The sequence below is a fragment of the Chanodichthys erythropterus genome, chromosome 7, assembly GCF_024489055.1.
Source record: "Chanodichthys erythropterus isolate Z2021 chromosome 7, ASM2448905v1, whole genome shotgun sequence".
NCBI lineage: Eukaryota > Metazoa > Chordata > Actinopteri > Cypriniformes > Xenocyprididae > Chanodichthys > Chanodichthys erythropterus.
Window position 1 is genome coordinate 5,163,369 of NC_090227.1, and position 21,741 is coordinate 5,185,109.

The following is a 21,741-nucleotide window of genomic DNA, read 5'->3' on the forward strand; positions in this document are numbered from 1 at the left end:
GCATCCAAGATATAGATGACTTTTTTTTCTTCAGTCGAACGCAAATTATGATTTTTAACTGCAACCGCTGCCGTCTGTCAGTCAAATAATAGGAGTGATTGGGAACTTGAACAATAAGAGTCGAAAAAACTTCCATAGACAAATCCAAATGAAACCCTGCGGCTCGTGACGGCACATTGACTAACAGGAAGCTGAACGAAGTTGGACATAGTGGTGTATTAGAGGTAAAAATTATATAAATACTGTTCGGTTTCTCGCACAAACCGATCGTTTCGTGTCTTAGGACATCAATGTGTCGTCACGAGCTGCAGGTTTTAATTTTGATTTGTCTAAGCAAGTTTTATTTACTGTTATAGTTGAAGTTCCCATCTACTGCTATTATTTGACTGACAGACGGCAGCGGTTGCAGTTAAAAATCATAATTTGCATTCAACTGAAGAAAGAAAGTCACCTGCATCTTGGATGCACTGGGGGTAAGCAGATAAACATCAAATTTTCATTTTTGGGTGAACTATCCCTTTAAGGGCATCATCCGGGTATTTAAAGTGCACTTTTTCTATGTGCAATTTTCAGTGTGAACACACTACTTGCACTATTTATACTAAAAAACGTCATAGAATAGTGCATAAGTACGCAAATTGAGACGCGCTTCTTGATTTGTTTGCATTCTGATTTTGATTTGATTCAACATAGAATCACTTGGATATATGTCAGTTTTACTTAAGGAAAAAATCTAAACTATAGCTTTAAATTATACAGCAGGGAACCCTGTCAGTTGGTACATTACTATAATATAAAAGTTTAAAGTTAACAACAGAGTCCAATCTATTAAATTCAATTGCTATTAATTTTTTAGATATAATAATCAAAAAGAGTTTTAAACAAAGATTTAAATTACAAATAAGGCAGTTTTGGGTGAACTACCTTTAATATGGATGAGTGAATTGCATTGTGCAACACAGTATTCTGAGAGCTGGCAATAATATAAACAGAACTGATCAGTACTATTCAAGTTCTGCCTAAACTGTATCCAAAGAGATATACATGGTCTCCAATAATGATCATTACTCACCTAATTTCCCCAAACACAGAACCAGCTCTAAGAGTCACAAACACCGTCTTCCCATCAGGCCCTCCAACCACCTGCACCTCCCCAGCTTTGATGATGTACATCTCTCGGCCGATCTCACCCTGACCGCCAGAGCCGAGCGGGACAAGAGTCAGTTCAAAATGCTAACAGATAAAAGGCTCTTTCATGGTGGCTGTTTGATGTGACTTTTACAAAGACAACCTTCAAATATACTGCCCATATACTGAGATTATTGAGGTTTTAAACTGTTTTTGCAAGCCAGTAGTAAAGCACATAGAGTAAATCACAAAAAGGTGGTGTACTGCTTACTTTTTTACAAACAGAGTCTCCTGGAAGGTACACCACAGATTTCAGCCTGTTGAGCATGTCAAATATCATCTGTCTGTCACATCCCTGGAAAGAACCCATTCAAAGAGAAACAAAATGAGTTAATCCATTGGGAACTGATTGGATGGTGAGAAGTGATCTCTAGATGACAGATGTTTGGAGAGGAGGAGGTGAAAAATAACAGCACATGAAAAGTTCACTGTAAAAAATGATGGGTTGTTTCAAACCATGTTTGAGTCAAATATGGACAAACCTATCTGTTGGGTTGAAAAATGTAATTAAAAATTTTAAACCAACATTTGGGTTTGCCCATATTTGACCAAAACATGGGTTGAAACAATAGAAAGTGTTGTTAATAGAAAGTTGCCTATATAAATAATATTAATTAATATTATCTGGTATTTTGATTTTTTCTTTTTTTGTAGTATATAATTAAAAAAACTAAAGTGTATTTTTTATTGTGGATGTCCCAACTGGGATAGTGCAATGTTCAGAGAGTTCCATTAAATGTTCATGTCATTTTGGTTGCATTTGTGAGTTAATAAAAATGTAACTGGTTGTGTAAAATAGGCACATAATATGGTAATATTGATCGCAGACCCCTGAATATAATCAAATTGTAATCGTATCACGACATGTTCTGATCAATAATGCATGGGTGGGTAAGAGAATCAATGTCAGAATGTATTATGATGAAACGTCTGATTTACACCACTAGTAAATAGAGTCAATTTGATTTCAAGTTGAATGTAGATCTATGGACCCTGCTAGAAAATCCAGCTAAAATCTGGTACATTTGTATTTAGTCTATTTATGGTCATTAGCTGGTTCAAGCTGGTGTACATGGTTAGTCAGCTGGACAACCAGTCAGTGAAACTTGTTTCCACCTAGTAATCATCTTGGTCAAGCTGGTTAGAGCTAGTAGACTACTTTGGACCAGCAACAAACCAGCTTGACCAATTTAAACTGGAATGATCTGTTTTTCCAGCGGCACTAAGTCAGAATTTTTTTATTCTGTGTGTTTTCATGAAAGAAAGAGAAGAGTGAAAGAGGTAATAGATACTCACCTGAAAGAGCGCCACTTTACTGACAATGCTGTAGTTTACGTCTGCTGCGATGTCCAGACGCATCTTATCTGGCAGCTGTATAAGTAACTCCTGTTCATCTGAAGACAAATGGACCATAAAACACAGCCAAAATATACTTGACACATGTAAACGTCTAGTGCAATCGGATTCTGCTTACCCAGCATGCCTTGCGACTTCCAGGTATAGTCGTACCAGGTCTTCACTCGGTTCTGGACCTCGCGGGGGATCCTGTAGGAGGTCATGTATTTGACGGTGCTGTCCACACAGTGTCTGTAGTAGGCCTCACCTGCTGTGGCGGCTCCAACTACGTCTCTCATCTATGCGTACACACAAAGCACAGAGGAAAAACGTTGCATGGAGTTTTATGATTTGATCTTTTTTAAAGTGACATACACATGATTTTGAGCTTTCTGTTGGTGATATGAAAAACAGCCATATTAAACTTGAAGGTGAATTTCATGAAAACATGTCTAGGATGTAAAATAGAAATCTTTTCTAACAATATAAGTCTTTACTATCACTTTATATCAATATAACACATCCTTGCTGAATAAAAGTGTTAATTTCTTTCAAAAAAAAAAAAATAAAAATAAAATACTTACGCCAAACTTTTGAACAGTAGTGTATATTGTTTCAAAATATTTCTATTTTATATAAATGCTGTTCTTTTTTTCTTTTTTTTTTCTTTTTTTTAACTTTAAATTAAAAAACATTAAACATTTTAAACATTAAAGAATTCTGAAAAAAAATCACAGGTTCTAAAAATGTTAAACAGCACAACTGTTTCCAACATTGATAATAATAAATCAGCATATTACAATGATTTCTGAAGGATCACATGACTTTGAAAACTGGAGTAATGGCTGATGAAAATTCAGTTATGCATCACAAAAATAAAATGTAAAGTATTATAAATTTGTATAAATATACATTTTTAATAATTTTTAGCAATATTAAATTTTTTTCCCCCTGTATTTTTGATAAAATAAATGCAGGCTTGATGAGCATAAGATACTTCTTTAAAAACATTAAAAATAGTAATGTGTGCAAACATATATATATATATATATATATATATATATATATATATATATATATATATATATATATATATATATATATATATATATATATATATATATATATATATATAAAGATTCTTATTTACCAAAATCTATCTGGACGATTGTATTTATTTATTTATTTTTACAATTTCCATTATTAGTGATTCTCCGTATTATAATAATAATATTAATATAAATATTATTATTATTATCATTATATTATTAGATATAGAGTTATTTTTAGTATCACTAAAATACTATTAAATAGTTTTTATTATTTTGGATTTTATTATTTTGAGTTTTAATTATTATATTTTTATATTTAAATTTTTCATCTTGTTTTTTTGTAATACTGTCTATATTGTTTTTTATTAATTTTTTATTTCAGTTTTAGTTTTAGATATTTTAGTACATCATTTTTACTAAATGAAAATGAGAAATGCTGCCTAGGCAACTAGCTGAAATTTCACTTGAATTTTAGTATTTTATTTTATTTCAGTTAAAGTTTTATTTCAAGTAACGAAAGGTTTTTTTTTAAAATTATTATTATGGTTTTAGTTTGAGTTAACTATAATAACTGAACATGAAGTATAAATTCTTGAAAAAAAAATGCATTTTTTTGTATTAAAGATGAGATTTTTTTTAAAGAATTGGGTAATTGTGAAAATAATGAAAATAATTTTACTTTAAAATGAGTCTTACATTCTCTATGCAGAATAAAAATATAATTTCTTTGTTCTTTCTTTTGACTTTTGGGTGAAATATTGTCACATGCTTTGTGTTTCCGTTTTCCTAGTTAATCTCCTTGATTGTTAATTAGTTAACACCTGTTCTGTTTCAGTCAATCATCCTCTGTGTATTTAAGCCCTCAGTTTCCTGTGTCTCATTGTCTGGTATTGTCTATGTTAGAAGTGGTTGTGTTTATTGTTTCTCCAGCTATCTCCTAATGTGTATTTACTGATTAAAGACTGTTTTTGTTTCTCTACTCCTTCGTTGTGCACGTCATTACATTATGACCTTGGCATGTTTTTGATAATAAATGAGATTCACCCAGAAGTTCTGTCATGTATGTCTCCCACCTGACCGATCATGATGGAGAAAGCAAAGACTCCCACGAAGTAGTTGACCAGTTGGAAGACGATTTCAAAGACAGTGGTGGGATCAGGCAAACCTCCGATGGTGATCAGAGTCTTCACAGCAAAGTAGTAGCAGCGAATATAACTGTAGGACACAAACACAGACTCGTTATATTGCATTACCTACACTGTGCACAACATACCACTCAGTAACGCATCGAGATGGATAAGTTCACCTGTTTCCTTTGCCATTATAGACCCATTTAGTAGAACCCAATCCTTCATAGTCAGAACCCCAATAGAAAATACAAGCATTACAGTGCAGAGAGTACAGCAAGTACGCACTCGTCCGGATCACCCTGGAATCACATGGCAGTGAGTGAATCATTTCTTTTAAAAGATATTTGCTTTTGTGTTATGGTGACCTCTAGTTGTGGCCTCTGGTCTTACCTGTAAATGTATGCTTTGCTCATCACAGCCTCCAGACGATCATTAAACTCAAAGAATGCATTGTACTGCAAAAAGGGCACAGAATAAGTGTGAGTTTTAGGGATATTTGTGTGTGACAGTGGGAAGACATAAGGGACGGCATGATTTTTTTTTACCTTTAGAAGGCGAGGAAACCGCCAGAGTGATTTGACACCTGTGAAGACGTACAGGACATCCAGTGGAAAGAGACTGATCACATCCATCTGAAACATCCAGCATGCACTGAAGGTTAGGATGCTGTTTTAATAACACTGAAGTTATTTGTTCAGTGTCAATGCATAGATTTAGTAGAAAACAAAGAGTTTTACCTTAAATCGCTCTGTTTGCAAGTAGTTCTCTCTCATGTCTTTTTTGTCACACTTAGAAAGACAAAACATAAAATAGGCTAACATCAATAGACATCAACAAAGTAAAAGAAGCAGTGGTCTATGAATATCATTGCATTAGACAACAAAATATTGAACCTAGTGATGTTTATTTTTAAATAAAGACAGTGTAAGCACAATTTCAAGTAAAACAATTCACAAAAAGAAATTAGTTAGGTTGAAACAATTAAACTATGGAAGCTTCCACCACTGAATAAAAAAATAAAGAAGGTAACTGCGACTTTTTATCTCACAATTCTGACTTTTTTCCTCAGAATTGTGAGACATAACATAGCAAATCTGAATTGTGTGATATAAAGTTGCAATTCTGAGAAATTTTATTAAGTTTATATCTCACAATACCAACTTTTTTCAGAATTATGAGATATAACTTGCAATTCTGAGAAAAAAGTCTGACTTTTTTCCCAAAATTGCGACTTTATAACTTGCAATTTCAAGTTTATGTCCCACAATTGACTTTCTTTTTCAAAATTGTAAGATATAAACTCTATATAAAAATATAAAGTTTGAATTGCGAGTTATAATTCTGAGAAAAAGTGTTGAATTGAATTGTGAGATATAAACACGCAATTGCGAGAAAAAAGGCAAAATATGGGTAGATAAAAAGTTGCAATTACATTTTATATTTTTTAATTCTGTGGCGGAAACAAGCATATTAAACAGTAGAAATGCTGTTCAAAACACAACACTTTCTGGTTGTCACACAATATTGGACTTAGGCTGCTCTTGCTCACCACAACGTCTCCTCCTCTCACAAACTGCAGTCTGGGCTGAAAGACCAGGATGTCAAGAATGTAAATGGTGTCACAGAGGTAGTCCATCAGCAGCCACCAGTGAACGTTTTCAGGGGTCTGATACGGGAAAGTGCAGCGCACAGGGATCAGCCAAACATTCCAGTTCCACGCAAATGTCACAAAGAACAGCCACACCACGTAGGTCAAATCTGTGAAAGAATCAATCAGCATAGTTGCACCTTCAGAATGACATTTTCAAGAGATCATATCATACAGTACATTTCTAATATTTTTTTATAATTCTAAGTCCACTTATAATATCCCTTGAGAAAAAGAAGTGTGCTTCATTTTACTGAATGTGAAAAAACAGTACTTGCAGAAAATATAGTATTACTGAAATAAAAGTCCACTTAAGTGTACATTTTCTTGAATATTTCTTAGCACACTTTAGGCTTTAATTAAATTAGGACAATTAAGTAGCTTTTATAAACATGCCTTGGAAAAAAATTCCTGGTATGCATCTTGAGACAAAACTACGGCACTGACATATTTTAAGATATATTTGTGCAAGATGCTTAGAGTTAAAACAATGGAAGCCCATTTCTGTCACTAAATAAAAACAGTAATTGCAACTTATCTCAGAATTTTGACTTTTTATCTTGCAATTTTTTCTCACAACTGCAAGTTATAAAGTCACAATTCTGAGATATAAAGTCAGAATCGCGAGATATAAACTCGCAATTGCGTGATATAAAGTCAGAATCACGAGATATAAACTTGCAATTGAGTGATAAAAAGTCACAATTCTGAGATATAAACTGCGATTGCGAGTTTATATCTCAGAATTCATAAATATTTTCTCACAATTGCAAGTTATAAAGTCAGAATTGCAAGAAAAAATGTCAGAATTCCGTGATTAAAAAGTCGCAATTGCTGTTTTTATTTTTTTATTTAGTGGAAATGGGCTTCCATATAAAACATCTGCATTAGACGGATGAACCAAACCAGTGCAGTGAGATTCTCCGGAGTCTGATTGTCAATAATTATCAAAAAAATTGTTGAAATTCTTATTCACGGTCCTTAAGGGCCACCAAAATGTTTGAAGTGGGTGGAGCCACTTTCACTAAAATGAATACAACTTGCGAATGGAATGGGATATTTTCACCAATCTCAGCACACCTATGTAAGAGCTCATTGTGTGGTCGCATTTAAAAGGACATGGCAACTGGCCACTTGGTGGTGCTATAACAGCCAAAAACATGAAAACAGGAAAATTGGCATGCAGTGTCTTTGTCCAAGGTGCCATGACTGTCTATGAGGACACTGACGTTGATCTTGAAAACATGTCAGCCATCGGCCAAAGAAGTTTGATCAGACAAGGTTAACAGCGGCCAATCAGAACGAAACTCGCGGGGCTTGTTTGACTCACGGCCCTAAAGACCTGTGAGAAATTTGAAAGAAATCGGCCACCGGGTGTGCCTTCGCGTTTTTCGATTTTTCGCACATGCCCATGACATTCTTACCACATGGTAGTTGTACCACAACTCCTCATTCTGAACAACTTTGCCTCTAGGACCGGTGCTGTCCGTCGAATTGTTTTTATAAATATTGGAGATTATTATAAAAACCAACTTTGGGGAACTAGTCCTAGTCCAGCCTCAATAAATGTTAAAAAGCTTTAAAAACTATATATTTCCTATGGTAAATTGCTCCTATTTGCTGTAAATGGCCTTTTCTATCTATGATTGAGATGGTTACAGGCTTGCCAATGAAAATATAATACCTTTTTTTGCATGTGCTTAAAGGCCTTAATGTGTTTGAACCCCGATAATTGCTGCTTGCAGCTATATTTTTAACTTTATCATTACAAATGTGTAATTACAAATTAATGACATACAAAGTTCAATAGAATTGGCTTTACCATAAATGCTTGTCAGTACATTCGCCAGTACAAAATAACAACATTTCAAAGACAGTAGTAATTATAAGTAAGAAATTACATATAAAGATGTACTTAAGCCCTGCTTAAGTGGGTCAAAAAAGTGCTCTTAAGTTCAACTAATTGCATTTAATATAAATTTAAACTATAATACATTTTCATTTAATTGTAAATGACATACAATTACTGTAAGTGTCTGAAAACATTACATAAAGATCACACTTAAGTATATTATTGCCATAATAAGTACTCTTTTTAGAGTCTACTTCTTTTACACAGGCTATTAGTAAAGGTTTTTTTTTTTTTGTTGTCATAACTTAGTTTATTGACCATTTTCCACAAAAAAAAGTTCTCATCATATAACGCATAAATAAGGTAGTTTATTTCTATGTTAATTATTATAACAATGGCCCATTGTGTTCCACAGAGCTGGTTGCAGATCTCACCTGTGTAGGGATCAATGCTGGACGGGAAACGGTACTCCATTATAGCTCTCAGCCAATCAGGCATCTGGGGCATTTTCAACTGAGGAACTGGGAACTTGTATCCCATAAACTCATAGATTTTCTCCTCCTCTTCAGCTGCCTCTTCAGCGTCTTTCTTTTCCTCTTGTGGAGGTGGTGGAGGAGGGGGGGCTTCGGCAGGCTTTTTGGCTGGAGCTAGGGTTCAAATATCAATGGTAAAGGAACTACAGTATATATCCTTGACCTTACATTACTGATCTAATACAGTAAAATAAAGTGTAAATCCAATTCTACTCACATGCCGAAGGACTTTCCTCATCAGAATCATCTGGATCAGTCAGTTTCTCTCTTACACGCTCTGTTCGCCCCTTAAACAGCTTGACTAGCTCCTGCAGTCGCTCATTCACAACTATACTTGTTTGACTGGCCGCAGACATGGGCCGCTCAAGGCCTCTACAGGAAATGACATATTAGAGAAAGTCATGTCACATCAAGTTCATCAATGAAATTCGTTTTTTTGAGTCTAAGCAAGGGTTTTGTGACCAAAAAAAAATTGGCTTTCTAAAGACTCACTCGCCCACATTGAGTAGATCAGTCATGTTTGGATCCTCAACTTCCTCACCAGGAGCTGTCTGCATGCTATTGAACAACAACATACAGTATGGAAAATTGCAGTCTTTGCTATAGCAGCCAAAGTTTACAAAACTACATCTGATGGTGAAACACTAACCTGGGGGCCATCAGATTTGGAACAATGAGGGTCATCGAGTCTGACTCTGGTGCGACGATGATTTTGGGAACGGTCTTCACATGGCTGCTTTCTGAGAGCACACACAATGGAATTTCAATCTTAAAAAAAACATTATTTATGCATGTGAAATGGACATTTAGAGATGAACAAAAAACTATGACCAGATACTCCACAAAGAAACAAAAAATTATAAAAATAACCACAGCACTGAATCACTGAGTAGAATATTCACATTCTTTAAAATAGAAAAATGAATACAAAACAAACTACATTTTTATAACTGAATTTGCAATCACAATGTTGAAGCTGACTGACAGTTTTTTCAATAGCTTTACATTTGTTCCTAAGTTGAAAAATGTAAGAGTGCATTAAAATCTTTAGGGGCACAATGAAAATTTATCAAATAATGTCTTTCTCCTTAATAAAGGGATACAAAGATATATTTACAAGCAAAATGACTTAGTAAATATCTCTAGGTTAAATAAGGTAAAATTATTTATTAATTATGTAAATACTTAGAGGCCTACTAGACAATATATATATACAGTAGTGCGCAGAAGAGATGTCCAGCCTGGGAAAATTTAAAACTATATTTCAAATATTATTACAAAAATGTGTTAAAGATTTTGTAAGCATATTGCATAGTTGTTTGTTGCAATGAAACATTCCAAATTGTGCAGACATAATGTTTGGCCAGGCTGTCATACAAAGAAATTATGAACGCATGCAAAAACAAGTGAGAACTAACGAAATATTAATAAATAATTATGTTGTAGTCAATGTGTGCTTTCTCCTGTAAGCTTTTTGTTTTTTTTATTCATTTTTTTTGCGTAGTAAAATAAAACTTGTAGCTGTAGTTTGCCCTTTTTTTTTGCCAAATAATTTTGTCAGATAAATACCTATACCAAGTTTAGTGTTTTGTTCATTCATCTACAAGAGTTTACGCTGAATTATATGTCAGATACAGTTATTTGTATAAAATTACCAAAATAGCAAAAATAAAGAGAAAAAAATGTTGCCAGTTTAAACCTTGCAAAAAATGTTAAACAATGCGGGACTTTAAATTATAGACAAGCACGAAATATATCAGGACTCTTATTTTGAAATGTATATCAAAAAGATGAGCGACCTTAAATTTCATAAAACTTATCATTTTAGACTTTTTAAGTACCCTTGGGGACTTTTTTTACAGAGCCTGAACACTGTCAATATAATCTATGGGTTTTTCACTGATTTTATCGCCCACCAGCCGAAAACATACATACAAGTAACAGCACACTTCTCCTCAATAAGCTACAAGATTTGAGGTTCAATGTCAGTTTCACAAACAGTAACAGTGGTTCTTATTATCAAAAATCACTGGCACAGCACAGCACAGCACAGCACAGCACAGCACTATCTAGCACAGTCAGTTCACCTGAGTGATTGTTGAAGTTTTGGTGTCTTTCTGGCACTTCGAAACCATGTCTATGGGATGATCTGGATTTTAGGGCACTTTAGCATGGGATGACAGTAGGTATTTTAAGAAGTAAATCCACTAGCTACAGATTCTAACTCAAAGACTACATGCTGCTGCTGAGGCGTTCTACATGGGCTTGAGGATGTTGAGGCGATGGAGAACATTCTGGAAGCACTGGTTGGCATGTTTTGGAAGCTGGGATATCTCCTGGTACAGCAGCAGAACATCAGAGGGCATCGTGGGCAAGGGAACACTGTTTTTCAGCAGATGCAAGCTGCTCAGACATGCAGAAGCATGAGGGATGCGAAGAGCCCAGCTCTTTACGCCAGTACAGCTAGCGGGCACTGCAGATAGGTAGACCAGTTAAATTACTGGACGTTCACAATACCTTTCATTGGTTATGATCAAACTGGATCTCAACAGTTACAGTAATGTTCAGATGATTAGATCTGCAGGACTGAAGCTTCATGAAATCAACAGGACTTTCTTTATCTATTTGAGCTCATTTGCTGCTAGACCTATATGTTGGGTTTATACTGCACATGCTTGTATACAGTGCTGGGTTAAGTTAGTCTAAAAAGTAATTAATTACTAGCTACTAATTACATCTTCAACAGTGTAATTAGATTACTGTACTAATTAATCTCTTTAAAAAGTATTTTTTTTTTTTACTAATTTTTACTATTTCTTATTACTAATTACTTTCTGAATCCCATATCAACCTCGACCAGTTGAAGAACAATACAAGGATAGATGAATAATAAATAATATAAAATTGCAGAAATGATTCTTGATCTGACCAAAGTATTTTATCATTAGACGTTAAATTTTGGTGTTAAATCCACCATTGTTTTATATAGAATTGTTAAACAGTATTTAATGCAATTACATCAGAAGTAACTGCAAATTACAGAAAAAATAAGAGTATTACTGTAATTAATTACTTAGTAATGCATTACAGACAACACTGCTTGTATATATTAATGATGTTCACACTGACCTCCACATTCTTCTTCAGGAGGTTCCTCTTCCTGTAACAACAGAAGATTAATACAATCGAACATGCATAAGACAGCAGAGACAAATATGACCAATTCTAAATATATATAGCTGCAATTCAAAAGAATCACAATTTAATTTTTATATTTCTGAAAGTAAAATACTTTTTCCAAGACTGCATTTAATTGATTGAAAAAAATACAGTAAATATTTATACTGTATACAAATGACTATTTACTTATATATTAATGACATATTTTAAGATCCTTGTCTGTGAAACTGGGCATATATCTTGCAATTCAGACTTTATCAGTCGTTTCCATACATTTGACAAGGCCTTGTGCATTCTGTCATTTTATAAACATCTTATTCATTTATTCATCCCATTCAAAGTTTTTTACAATACCAAAACAAGCACATTACAGTGATTTCTCATTACCGCCGATTTCATGTGAATTCATATGATGTGAATTGTACAAAAACATATGATTTTTAGAAAATGTAAGCACCCTTAACCTTACCTTTACATGACCATTACTGTGGTGTAAACAGATCGTACAAACATGTACTAATAAGATTATAGGAATTCATTAAAATTAGCCAAAATGTGCCAAAATGTGAATAGATATGAATTATCATGAGATTGTATTTTGGACATGGTATGTGTAGGTATTTTCATAATTGCATTCCTGGAGCTCAAGCATGGCATTACCAATGCCAAGGCCATGGGCTCGATTTACAGGAAATGCATGAACTGATAAAAAGGTACAGGTACTGTACCTTGAATGCATTAATGCAATGTAAGTCTGAAAAATGCATACATGTAAATGTAATTGTTTTGCTATCACAAGTAAAAATGACACAATAAAACAACAATTTCAAACATTACATTACTATATTTTCCAGAAAATAAGTTGCACCATGACAAAAAGGCAGTATTGAAAAAATATAAATAAATAAAAATTAAACACAGATAAGTTGCATCTGTGTATATGTCACATTTTATTTTGACATTCAGAAATAATGTAAATACTGGTAAATAAAACTAAACTTCAACAAACATTATAAAGACATCACTCACTCCACCACAAATCCTTTAAAGTTAATAGTATTCAGAACAGGAATGAAAAAATCTAGTATAAGACAAACATAAGCTACAGCTGCATTCATTATAAACAACAACATATATTGTGAAGGCTAAACGAATTTAAAGCAAAATTAAAACTAAATAAGCTGTATAACTACATTTGGCTACTTCTCTCATTCGGTACGATTCCAAAACTTTGTGCTTGCCACTAATTACGTTATATAAATCACTTTGGAATATAAATTGCAAAAAAAAAAAAAGGAACATATGGTATGGCTGTTTTCAATTAAAGGTTTTTGATTAAATGTTGCCTTGGTTTAAAAGAAATATCAAAAACATAAAAATGTCTTCCCAAACTTTCGAATGGTAGTGTGCTAAAATGTTTTAAGCGATGTTACCTGGTCAGCATCAGGAGGTAATGATGTGGAGCGCTCAGGCTGAGTGGTCACAGGCGGTGGACTTTGGGGTGGGTGATCTGAAACCTCAGACTCGTGCGGCGACGGCTCCGCCGGGCAGATGTCCATCAGGCTCCTGAAAAGGGTTTGAGCTGGAGTCTAGTCATGGCAACACAACCAGTCCATCACAAACGTTCAGAGACTGGTGAGCCGCTAATCAGATCTGTAGCGGTTTACCAGATGAAACTCAAAAGAGCTGATAAGATTGGATTATGAAAATCAACCATTCTGTTGGACAATCTCATTTGTAACAGAATGTTTTTAGTTCCAGCTGCAGTGAAAGTGAATATATGATGGTATTTCTGGTCTTTCAAAGAGATTACAGTTAATGAAATAGCAACATTACTATCAATGCTATATTAGATGCAGCTATCAAGATGGACTACTGTAAATGTATGTTGAATTTCAACAAAAAAAGAGAGCAAGCTGATCACGCTCAAACCAATTTTAATGCAAGTCCATGCTAGATTAGGCTGGTTAGAGCTGGTTCAGTGTTCGGTGTGGTATGGAAGCTTGTTTCTGCAAAGGAATACAATTTTTTGCAATTGCTAGTTTAAACCTTGCAATTCGGACTTTATAAATAAACACAATTCTGACTTTATTTCTCACAATTTCTAGTTTATATCACAATTCTGACTTTTTTCTTGTAATTTTGAGTTTATACTTTGCAATTCGGACTTTATAAATAAACTCGCAAATCTGACTATTTTTCTTGCATTTGCAAGTTTATGTCTTGCAATTCTGGCTTTATTTCTCACAATTTCTAGTTTATATCTCAGAATTCTGACATTTTTCCTTGAAATTGCAAGTTTATATCTTGCAATTCATTGTTATAATTCTGAGTTATATCTTAACTCAGAAATTGGCAGAAAGATTTTTAGAATTGTGAGATATAAACTTGGAATTAGGAGAAACAGAATTGCGAGATATCAATTGCAAGTTTATATCTCACAATTCTTAGTTATAATTCTGAGTTATATTTAAACTTGAAATTGCAAGAAATAGAATTTTGAGATATAATCTTGGAATTTCAAGAAATAGTCAGAATTGCAAGATATAAATCTGAGCTATCTAAACTCGGAATTGTGAACAAAAATTTTCAGAATTGCGAGATATAAACTTTTTAGATATAAACTTGCAATTGCATTGTCAACATTCTCATATCACATTAAGAAGCATGTGTGGGCTTTCGGGGTACGGTGCTACAATCGTTCCGCTCATATTTAACTAATAGGAGTTATTCTGTCTGCATCGGGCAACAGTCCTTGTCTAAAATGCAGTTGGGCTCTGGTGTTCCTCAGGGCTCTGTTCTTGGCCCGGTACTGTTTAATCTTTATATGCTCCCATTCTATCTAAATATGGGGTATCTTTTCATCTGTATGATAATGACACTCAAATTTACCTGCCTTTAAAGCATGATGATAAGCTTGCCTTAGCGCCGATATTGGACTGTTTGGACAAACTAAAACTCTGGCTTCTTGAGTTTTAATGAGAGCAAGAATGAAATGATTTTGTTTGGTTCAAATGAATGCATTGCTCATGACTTTGATCTTCATACGCTTTTACGGAATCTGGGGGGTTTGCTTGATAACAGCCTTAAATATGATAAGCAGATAAGTGCTGTGGTTAAGTCCTGTTTTTACTATCTTCGTCTTTAAGCCAAAGTTAAGCCCTTTTTGTCTTCTAAGAACTTTGAGACTGTTATGCATGCTTTTGTAACATCCCGATTAGATTATTGTAACTCTTTATATATTGGTGCTCCTCAGACATGTATTACACTCTTGTAATTAATTCAAAATGCCACAGCACAGCTCCTCAAAAGGAGAACACATTACACCGGTTATGATCTCGCTTCATTGGTTGCCAGTTAAATTGAGAATTGATTTTAAAATTTTGTTGTTTTTAAGTCTTTGTGAAACCAGGCTCCACAGTACCTATCTGAAGTACCACATCTGCCTTCACAGTCAAGATTACTCAGATCCCTGATCTGAGACTCTGATCTACTATCTGTTCCTAGAACTAGACCTAAAAATAGGGGAGATTGTGGTCATCTGCCCTAATTTATGGAATAGCCTACCGGCTTACATCAGATCCGCCCAAACTCTGTCAGTTTTCAAATCCAATTTGAAAACTTATCTTTTCTCAATTGCGTTCAATATTTCTTGATTTTCATTAACATTTAATCATCTCTTGATTTAAGTATTCTTTTCTATTTTACCTTAGTCCATAGGTTTTCCATTGTATTGTCTTTTATTCGCTTTAATGCTTTATGTGTTTCTTTTCTATTGTTTGTTTCATTTGGCTTTTGTAAAGCACTTTGGTCAACACCAGTTGTTTTTAAATGTGCTTTATAAATGAAATGCAAACAGGTAAGGGGGGAAAAAGGTGAGAACATTGCATGCTCTGCACTGAATTTGTTTATAGATATTTGCTTTAAATGCTCATTTGTTGTTACTTTAAGGGATTATTTTTATTTTTATTACCTCATATGTCCCAAACTGTAATTTGTAAAACAAACAAACAAACAAACAAACAAACAAAAAAACATTGTTGCAACATTTTACCAAAATCAAGATTGAATAGATTTGGTCAAAATCTAATGTTTTAAAAGTTGAAGTGCTGATTAGACGGCAATCCTGAGCTGATCTGCAGACTGTTTGCCCTCTCTCTCTTCACTGTTCCCACATCTCAGACCTCAAATACATAAAATATTACCCTGTATATACATCGTGTTTAAAGCAGAGTAAAGGAAACACTATGTAGTACTTTCCGAGTTATATCTAAACTCGGAATTGCAAGAAATAGTCAGAATTCAGAATTCAGAAACTCTTCTCTTAGAGTTGTAAGATATTAACTTGCAACTGTGAGAAAAAAGTCAGAATTGTGAGAAAGTTACGATTTCCTTTTATTTTTTATTCCATGGTGGAAACAAGCTCATATCTGTCACCAGCTAAAAAAGCGTATCAACCAGCAAATCTTATCTAGTGAAGCCGTTTTACCCTGCTAATACCCAGAGAGGACATTGGTGACCAGCATCTAAAATGTCAATGTTGATTGTCTCACAAACAAATATTTTTGACCCAGTTCTCAACAACACATTACTGGAATTGGTATATTAAATTTCTGTACTCCTTTCCCCTACTAGTAAAGAAAGTTATCATCCTCTTAAATTACATTGTTGACACGCAGAGTCAACTTTTAACTAAAAGAAGTAATGCTACCAACTTAAATTTACTTAAATGAACTTTTCAGATGTTAGCCCAGTAGAGTGCTAGTCCATGTTTTTATGACCAAAACATGTAAGGTCTATACCTAGGGCATTAAAGTATTAGTTCACTTTAAAATGAAAAGTAAGACAATAAGTCTCAAACCATCCTAGGTGTATATGAATTGCGTATATGGATGGCGGTCTGGCGGAAGCTAGTTATTTTACTTTATAATTTGTTAAATATGGATATTTTTCTTACACAAATGCATTGCTTTGCTCTAGAAGGCCTTTATTAACCCCACGGAGCCGTGTAGAGTATGATTATGATGGATGGATGCACTTTCTTCAGCTTTATACTCTTCATACAAGTGGAACTTTTCTAAAGGTGTCCCTCAAGGGTCTGTCCTGGGACCCATTTTATTTTCCTTGTATATAAATAATATTTGTAATAACATTCCCAATGCTCTGTACCATCTTTATGCAGATGACACTGCTATTTATTGCTGTGCTTCAACAGCTTCACAAGCTCTTCATTATTTACAGTCAGCGTTCGATATTGTACAGTCTTGTCTGTCAACTTAAACTGGTTTTAAATATAGATAAAACTAAATGAATGATTTTTTCAAATTCCAAAGCTCTACCAAGGAATCTTCCTTATACAATATCTTCCCAGGGAACAAAAATAGAATGAGTTATACGTACCTGGGTATTTTATTTGATAGTCAACTAACTTTTAAGCCACACATTGATAAACTACTTTCTAAATTTAAGCTTAAATTGGGTTTTTATTTCAGAAACAGATCTTTATTTTCTTTTAGTGCAAGGAAATATTTGGTATCTGCAAGCTTTTTACCATTATTGGATTATGGATATCTGCTTTATATGACTGCTGCAGTACGTTATTTTAAAAAAACTATCATAGCGCCTTACGTTTTATCACTGGTTATTGCTGTTGAGTACATCATTGCACTTTATAGGCTGAGTCTTTGTATACTTGAAGAACTTTTATTTATTGTTTTCACTGCCATTATAAAGCTTGGATGCGTCAGGATATTTATTAATATAACTCTGATTGTGTTCATTAGAAAGAAGAAAGTCATATCCACCTAGGATGGTTTGAGCATAATTAAATCTTCGGCTAATTTTCATTTTAAAGTGAACAAATCCTTTAATGTACAAAAAAACTTTGTGTGTAGAGTTATATAGGTATACAATCTGTTTACACAAACTAATGTAGGCCGGTCTAACATACCTTTTCATGTCCACACTGTTTAGGGGATGTCAAAATGGTTGCAAAATGTTGATAAAAAGTGCACATTTCAGTTTTATTTCATGACTTTATGGCTTACTGAATTCAGCACTGCAAAATGCAGCAGCAGCAGGTCTGAAACTGTGTTCTACTTCTACTGAAGTGCTTCGGCCTAAAAGCTTTTTGGCATCAGCTGTTCTGGTTTTCAGACAGGATGGTTTATAGTGATGTGGTAAAGCAGGATGAAGCCTAAATTAAGCATCTGACATCATGCCCAAAATAACACAAAGTACTCAAAAGTGGGACACTTCTGTATTTGTAATGGTTGGTCTTTTTAGAGACTGAAGAAACATTGCTTTGATTTATTAAATGTAACTATATGGGCTAAATTGCTCATTTTCTTTAATCTAAGGAGTTTTAATCTTGGTTTTAATAGCCTGGGTGATAAATCAAATAATGGAAGATTGTTTCCGCCACTAAATTACTCTTTTTTTCTCAGAATTGTGAGATATAAAGTCACGATTGTATGATATAAACTCGAAATTGCATCTTTTTTTGTGAGATAAAAAGTCGCAATTACCTTTTTTTATTTCATGGCGGAAACAAGCTTCCATACTGCAGTTATCTTTATTTGGCCAGTTAAATTTTCTTAGGACCATTTCCCTTGAGATTGGGTTAAGATTCTTTTTATTTCAGTAAATCGGTTTTTAAACCTATGAAACTAGTCTTTGAATCAGAACAAAACTTAAATTCAGCCTTTTTAAAAATAGTTTATGTAACATCACCTTTTTTAAAACAAAGGAGATGTGAATATTATCAAATGAATAAAAGCTTTTCAAGATATTTTGTATCTCATTATAGAATCAATAATACTGCCCAGCCCTAAAGACAATATAAAATACTGCAGCTTCATACTCATTTCAGAAGTACATGCTCTAGTTTTTTAAAGGCAGCGTGGGGACTTATAGATACAAACAGCTGCTATAATGTGCCACACTGAAGGACCTTGCCATCAGTGCAAGTATTACAATTAATGCCCAGGCTGCTATAGCGCTTTGCTGCTCAGCTCTGAGGATGAAGGCCTTACTCTGTGATCTTACTATCCTCATTCTCCTCCTCACTCTCTTCATGGAGCGGCTGCAACCTGTATGGCGAGCCGGAGAGGACAAACAGCACTTCAGCTGACACGCAGCATAATAAAGTAACGGCACAGCAGTAAAGAGAAGCAAGCAAGAACTCGCATCCAATCAAATTGTAACATTCACTCTGCTGTGAGGAAAGTTGCAGCACTGAAGGGTTGGAAGCAGGGTCCAAAATTATTGCAAGTTAATTACTAGCGACCATAAAAGTGCATTTTGCAATAGTATAAAAAAATCTATGTATATAGAATTAGATTGGGGATTATTAAGTATACCACACATGTATTTTTGACCATATCATATAAGAAGTGGAGGAGACTGCTAGAGTAAAGATAGAAGAGAGGTGAAAGAGAAATGTTCAGATCCCAATATAATTTAATTTAATTTAATTGGACTTTTTCTTATAATACTATTTTTTTTTTTTATATGCACCATTGTTCAAAAGTCAGTAAGACTTTATTTTCAGCAAGGACACATTTAATTGATCAAAAGTGTCAGTAAAGACATTTATAATGTTACAAAAAAAATTTAAATGCTGTTTTTTCCCCTGAAAAACTTACCAAACTTTTCAACAGTAGTGTATATGGTTGGCTTAATCCAAGAAATATGCACATATATGTTTTGCATTGATGTGAAAGTCTTTAGATGACTTCTAAAAGATGTTTTCTTCAGTAGACAGTTTGAATGTAATAAGGCACATAGATGACCACAAAGCTAACAGAAATTGACTAAAAGCTAAACTAAAATTCTAGGCCAAAGACTGTTGTTACTTGTTTTTGTTGTTTGGCCAATGTTAATTTTGGACCCTGGCAGAAAGCAAGGAGCGAGTGCGGAAGGGGAGGGTGACACTTACTCTGGGTCTTCTTCATTCTCTTCCTCCTGGATATTTGGCAGTCTTTGTAAAACAAACAGTGAACAGGTGAACAGGTGTTTGTGTGTGTGAGACAGAGAGAGAGAGAGAGAGAGAGAGAGAGAGAAAGGGATAGAGACAGCGCATTGGTCGCAAAAAAGTTTTGTAGCCACTTTGTGGTTTATCACACCCCAGATCTCAGTCTTAACAAACACAGAACAGGGCAGGAAGGGCGTAACACAGGCTCACTGAATTCCTCTCGGAGTTTGTAGTGTGTTTGTGACTTACTGATCATCATTGTCTGGTTCTTCGTTTTTCGTGTCAATGATGATCTGAGAGGTGTGTTCTTCCTCCAGCTGTCTGACAGCCAATTCTGCAGCCTGTCGGGCCAGATCCTCCGCCATGCGAGCTGCCTCCACGCGTTCCTGCTCCAGTCTGCACACACACACAGGTGAATTGTGGGGACATTCCATAAGTATAATGGTTTTTATACTGTACAAACCATATTTTCTGTCCCCCTACACCAACCCTACCCCTAAACCTACCCTTCACAGAAAACTGTGCACATTTTTACTTTCTCAAAAAAACTCATTCTGTATGATTTATAAGCCTTTTGAAAAATGGGGACATGGGGTAATGGGGTAACCCCCCTCCTTGTAATACCTATGTCATACCAATGTCATTATACAAATTTGGGGACTTTCCATAAATATAATGATTTTTATACTGTATAAACTGTATATTCTATCCCCTAAATCACAGACAACTTTCTGCATTTTTACATAAAAAAAAAAAAAAAAAAATATTTTTGCTCAGTTTGGGCCTCTGAATAAAACTGAGATGTTTTTCCTCCTCAAGTATGAGCTCAATATTCTCACTATATCATACTATATATGAGTCATAAAAGCCTGATGTATCAAATATGATATTCGACAAAATCCACACATGCACACTTTTTTAGATTTTGTCTAAATGATGTTTTATTAATAAAGTTCGAGAGGAGCAGGTTCAGATAATTAACCTAATTAGCACAAGTGGAGAACATTCAGTTAATCAACTCAACCAATGACAAGAGGTATAAATACAGCAGACCGGGGGGAGTACTCTGGGTTCGAGGCAAAATTCCGAGCTCGGAGCCCTCCCCCCGGACAGCAAGCCAAATACGCATAACTTTTACTCTATTTAATTACATGTACATGTGAACCCGTGAAAGGTTCAAAAAACTGTGAGATTTGAGATTTTCCTGACTAATATTTCACATGTCAGGCTTCACAGTGTTAAAGGATTAGTTCACTTTCAAATTAAAATGTCCTGATAATTTACTCACCCCCATGTCATCCAAGATGTTCTTCTTTCTTTCTTCAGTTGAAAAGAAATTAAGGTTTTTGATGAAAACATGCAGGATTTTTCTCCTTATAGTGGACTTCAATGGAGCCCAAATGGTTGAAGGTCAAAATTAGTTTCACTGCAGCTTCAAAGTGTCCTACACGATCCCAGACGATAAATAAGGGTCTTATCTAGAGAAATCATCACTCATTTTCTAAAAAAGAACAACAACAAAAAAACATTTCAACCATAAATGCTCATCTTGAACTAGCTCTCTTCTTCTTCTTCTTCTTCTTCTTCTTCTTCTTCTTCTTCTTCTTCTTCTCTATTAGAATTCCAGCAGTGTAGACACTGCTAAGTGCATTACTGCCCTCCACAGGTCAAAGTTTGAACTAATTGTTATATACTTGCACTAGAATATTGTATATGACAATTTAGTTCTAACTTTGACTTGTGGAGGGCAGTAATACACTTAGCAGTGTCTACACTGCCGGAACTCTAATAGAGAAGAAGAAGAGAGCTAGTTCAAGATGAGCTTTTATGGTTAAAATGTATTAAATT

The 21,741-nt window shown here is 34.4% G+C and overlaps 1 protein-coding gene across 1 annotated transcript in view; it reads right to left on the bottom strand.

Moving 5' to 3' along the window:
• cngb1a (cyclic nucleotide gated channel subunit beta 1a) overlaps positions 1 to 21,741 on the bottom strand; it is a 44,111-nt gene that overhangs the window by 2,767 nt on the left and 19,603 nt on the right. The window contains exons 16-35 of the mRNA XM_067390742.1: positions 20,143 to 20,289; positions 19,858 to 19,899; positions 18,953 to 19,009; positions 17,869 to 17,883; positions 13,352 to 13,484; positions 11,868 to 11,898; positions 9,388 to 9,478; positions 9,231 to 9,296; positions 8,956 to 9,110; positions 8,640 to 8,852; positions 6,255 to 6,463; positions 5,443 to 5,493; positions 5,251 to 5,337; positions 5,096 to 5,160; positions 4,882 to 5,004; positions 4,649 to 4,790; positions 2,663 to 2,822; positions 2,485 to 2,582; positions 1,400 to 1,483; positions 1,073 to 1,191 (exon numbers count right to left, since the gene is read on the bottom strand). Of these exons, the coding sequence (XP_067246843.1) occupies positions 1,073 to 1,191; positions 1,400 to 1,483; positions 2,485 to 2,582; positions 2,663 to 2,822; positions 4,649 to 4,790; positions 4,882 to 5,004; positions 5,096 to 5,160; positions 5,251 to 5,337; positions 5,443 to 5,493; positions 6,255 to 6,463; positions 8,640 to 8,852; positions 8,956 to 9,110; positions 9,231 to 9,296; positions 9,388 to 9,478; positions 11,868 to 11,898; positions 13,352 to 13,484; positions 17,869 to 17,883; positions 18,953 to 19,009; positions 19,858 to 19,899; positions 20,143 to 20,289 (2,088 nt within the window). The remainder of the gene's footprint in view (positions 1 to 1,072; positions 1,192 to 1,399; positions 1,484 to 2,484; positions 2,583 to 2,662; positions 2,823 to 4,648; positions 4,791 to 4,881; positions 5,005 to 5,095; positions 5,161 to 5,250; positions 5,338 to 5,442; positions 5,494 to 6,254; positions 6,464 to 8,639; positions 8,853 to 8,955; positions 9,111 to 9,230; positions 9,297 to 9,387; positions 9,479 to 11,867; positions 11,899 to 13,351; positions 13,485 to 17,868; positions 17,884 to 18,952; positions 19,010 to 19,857; positions 19,900 to 20,142; positions 20,290 to 21,741) is intronic.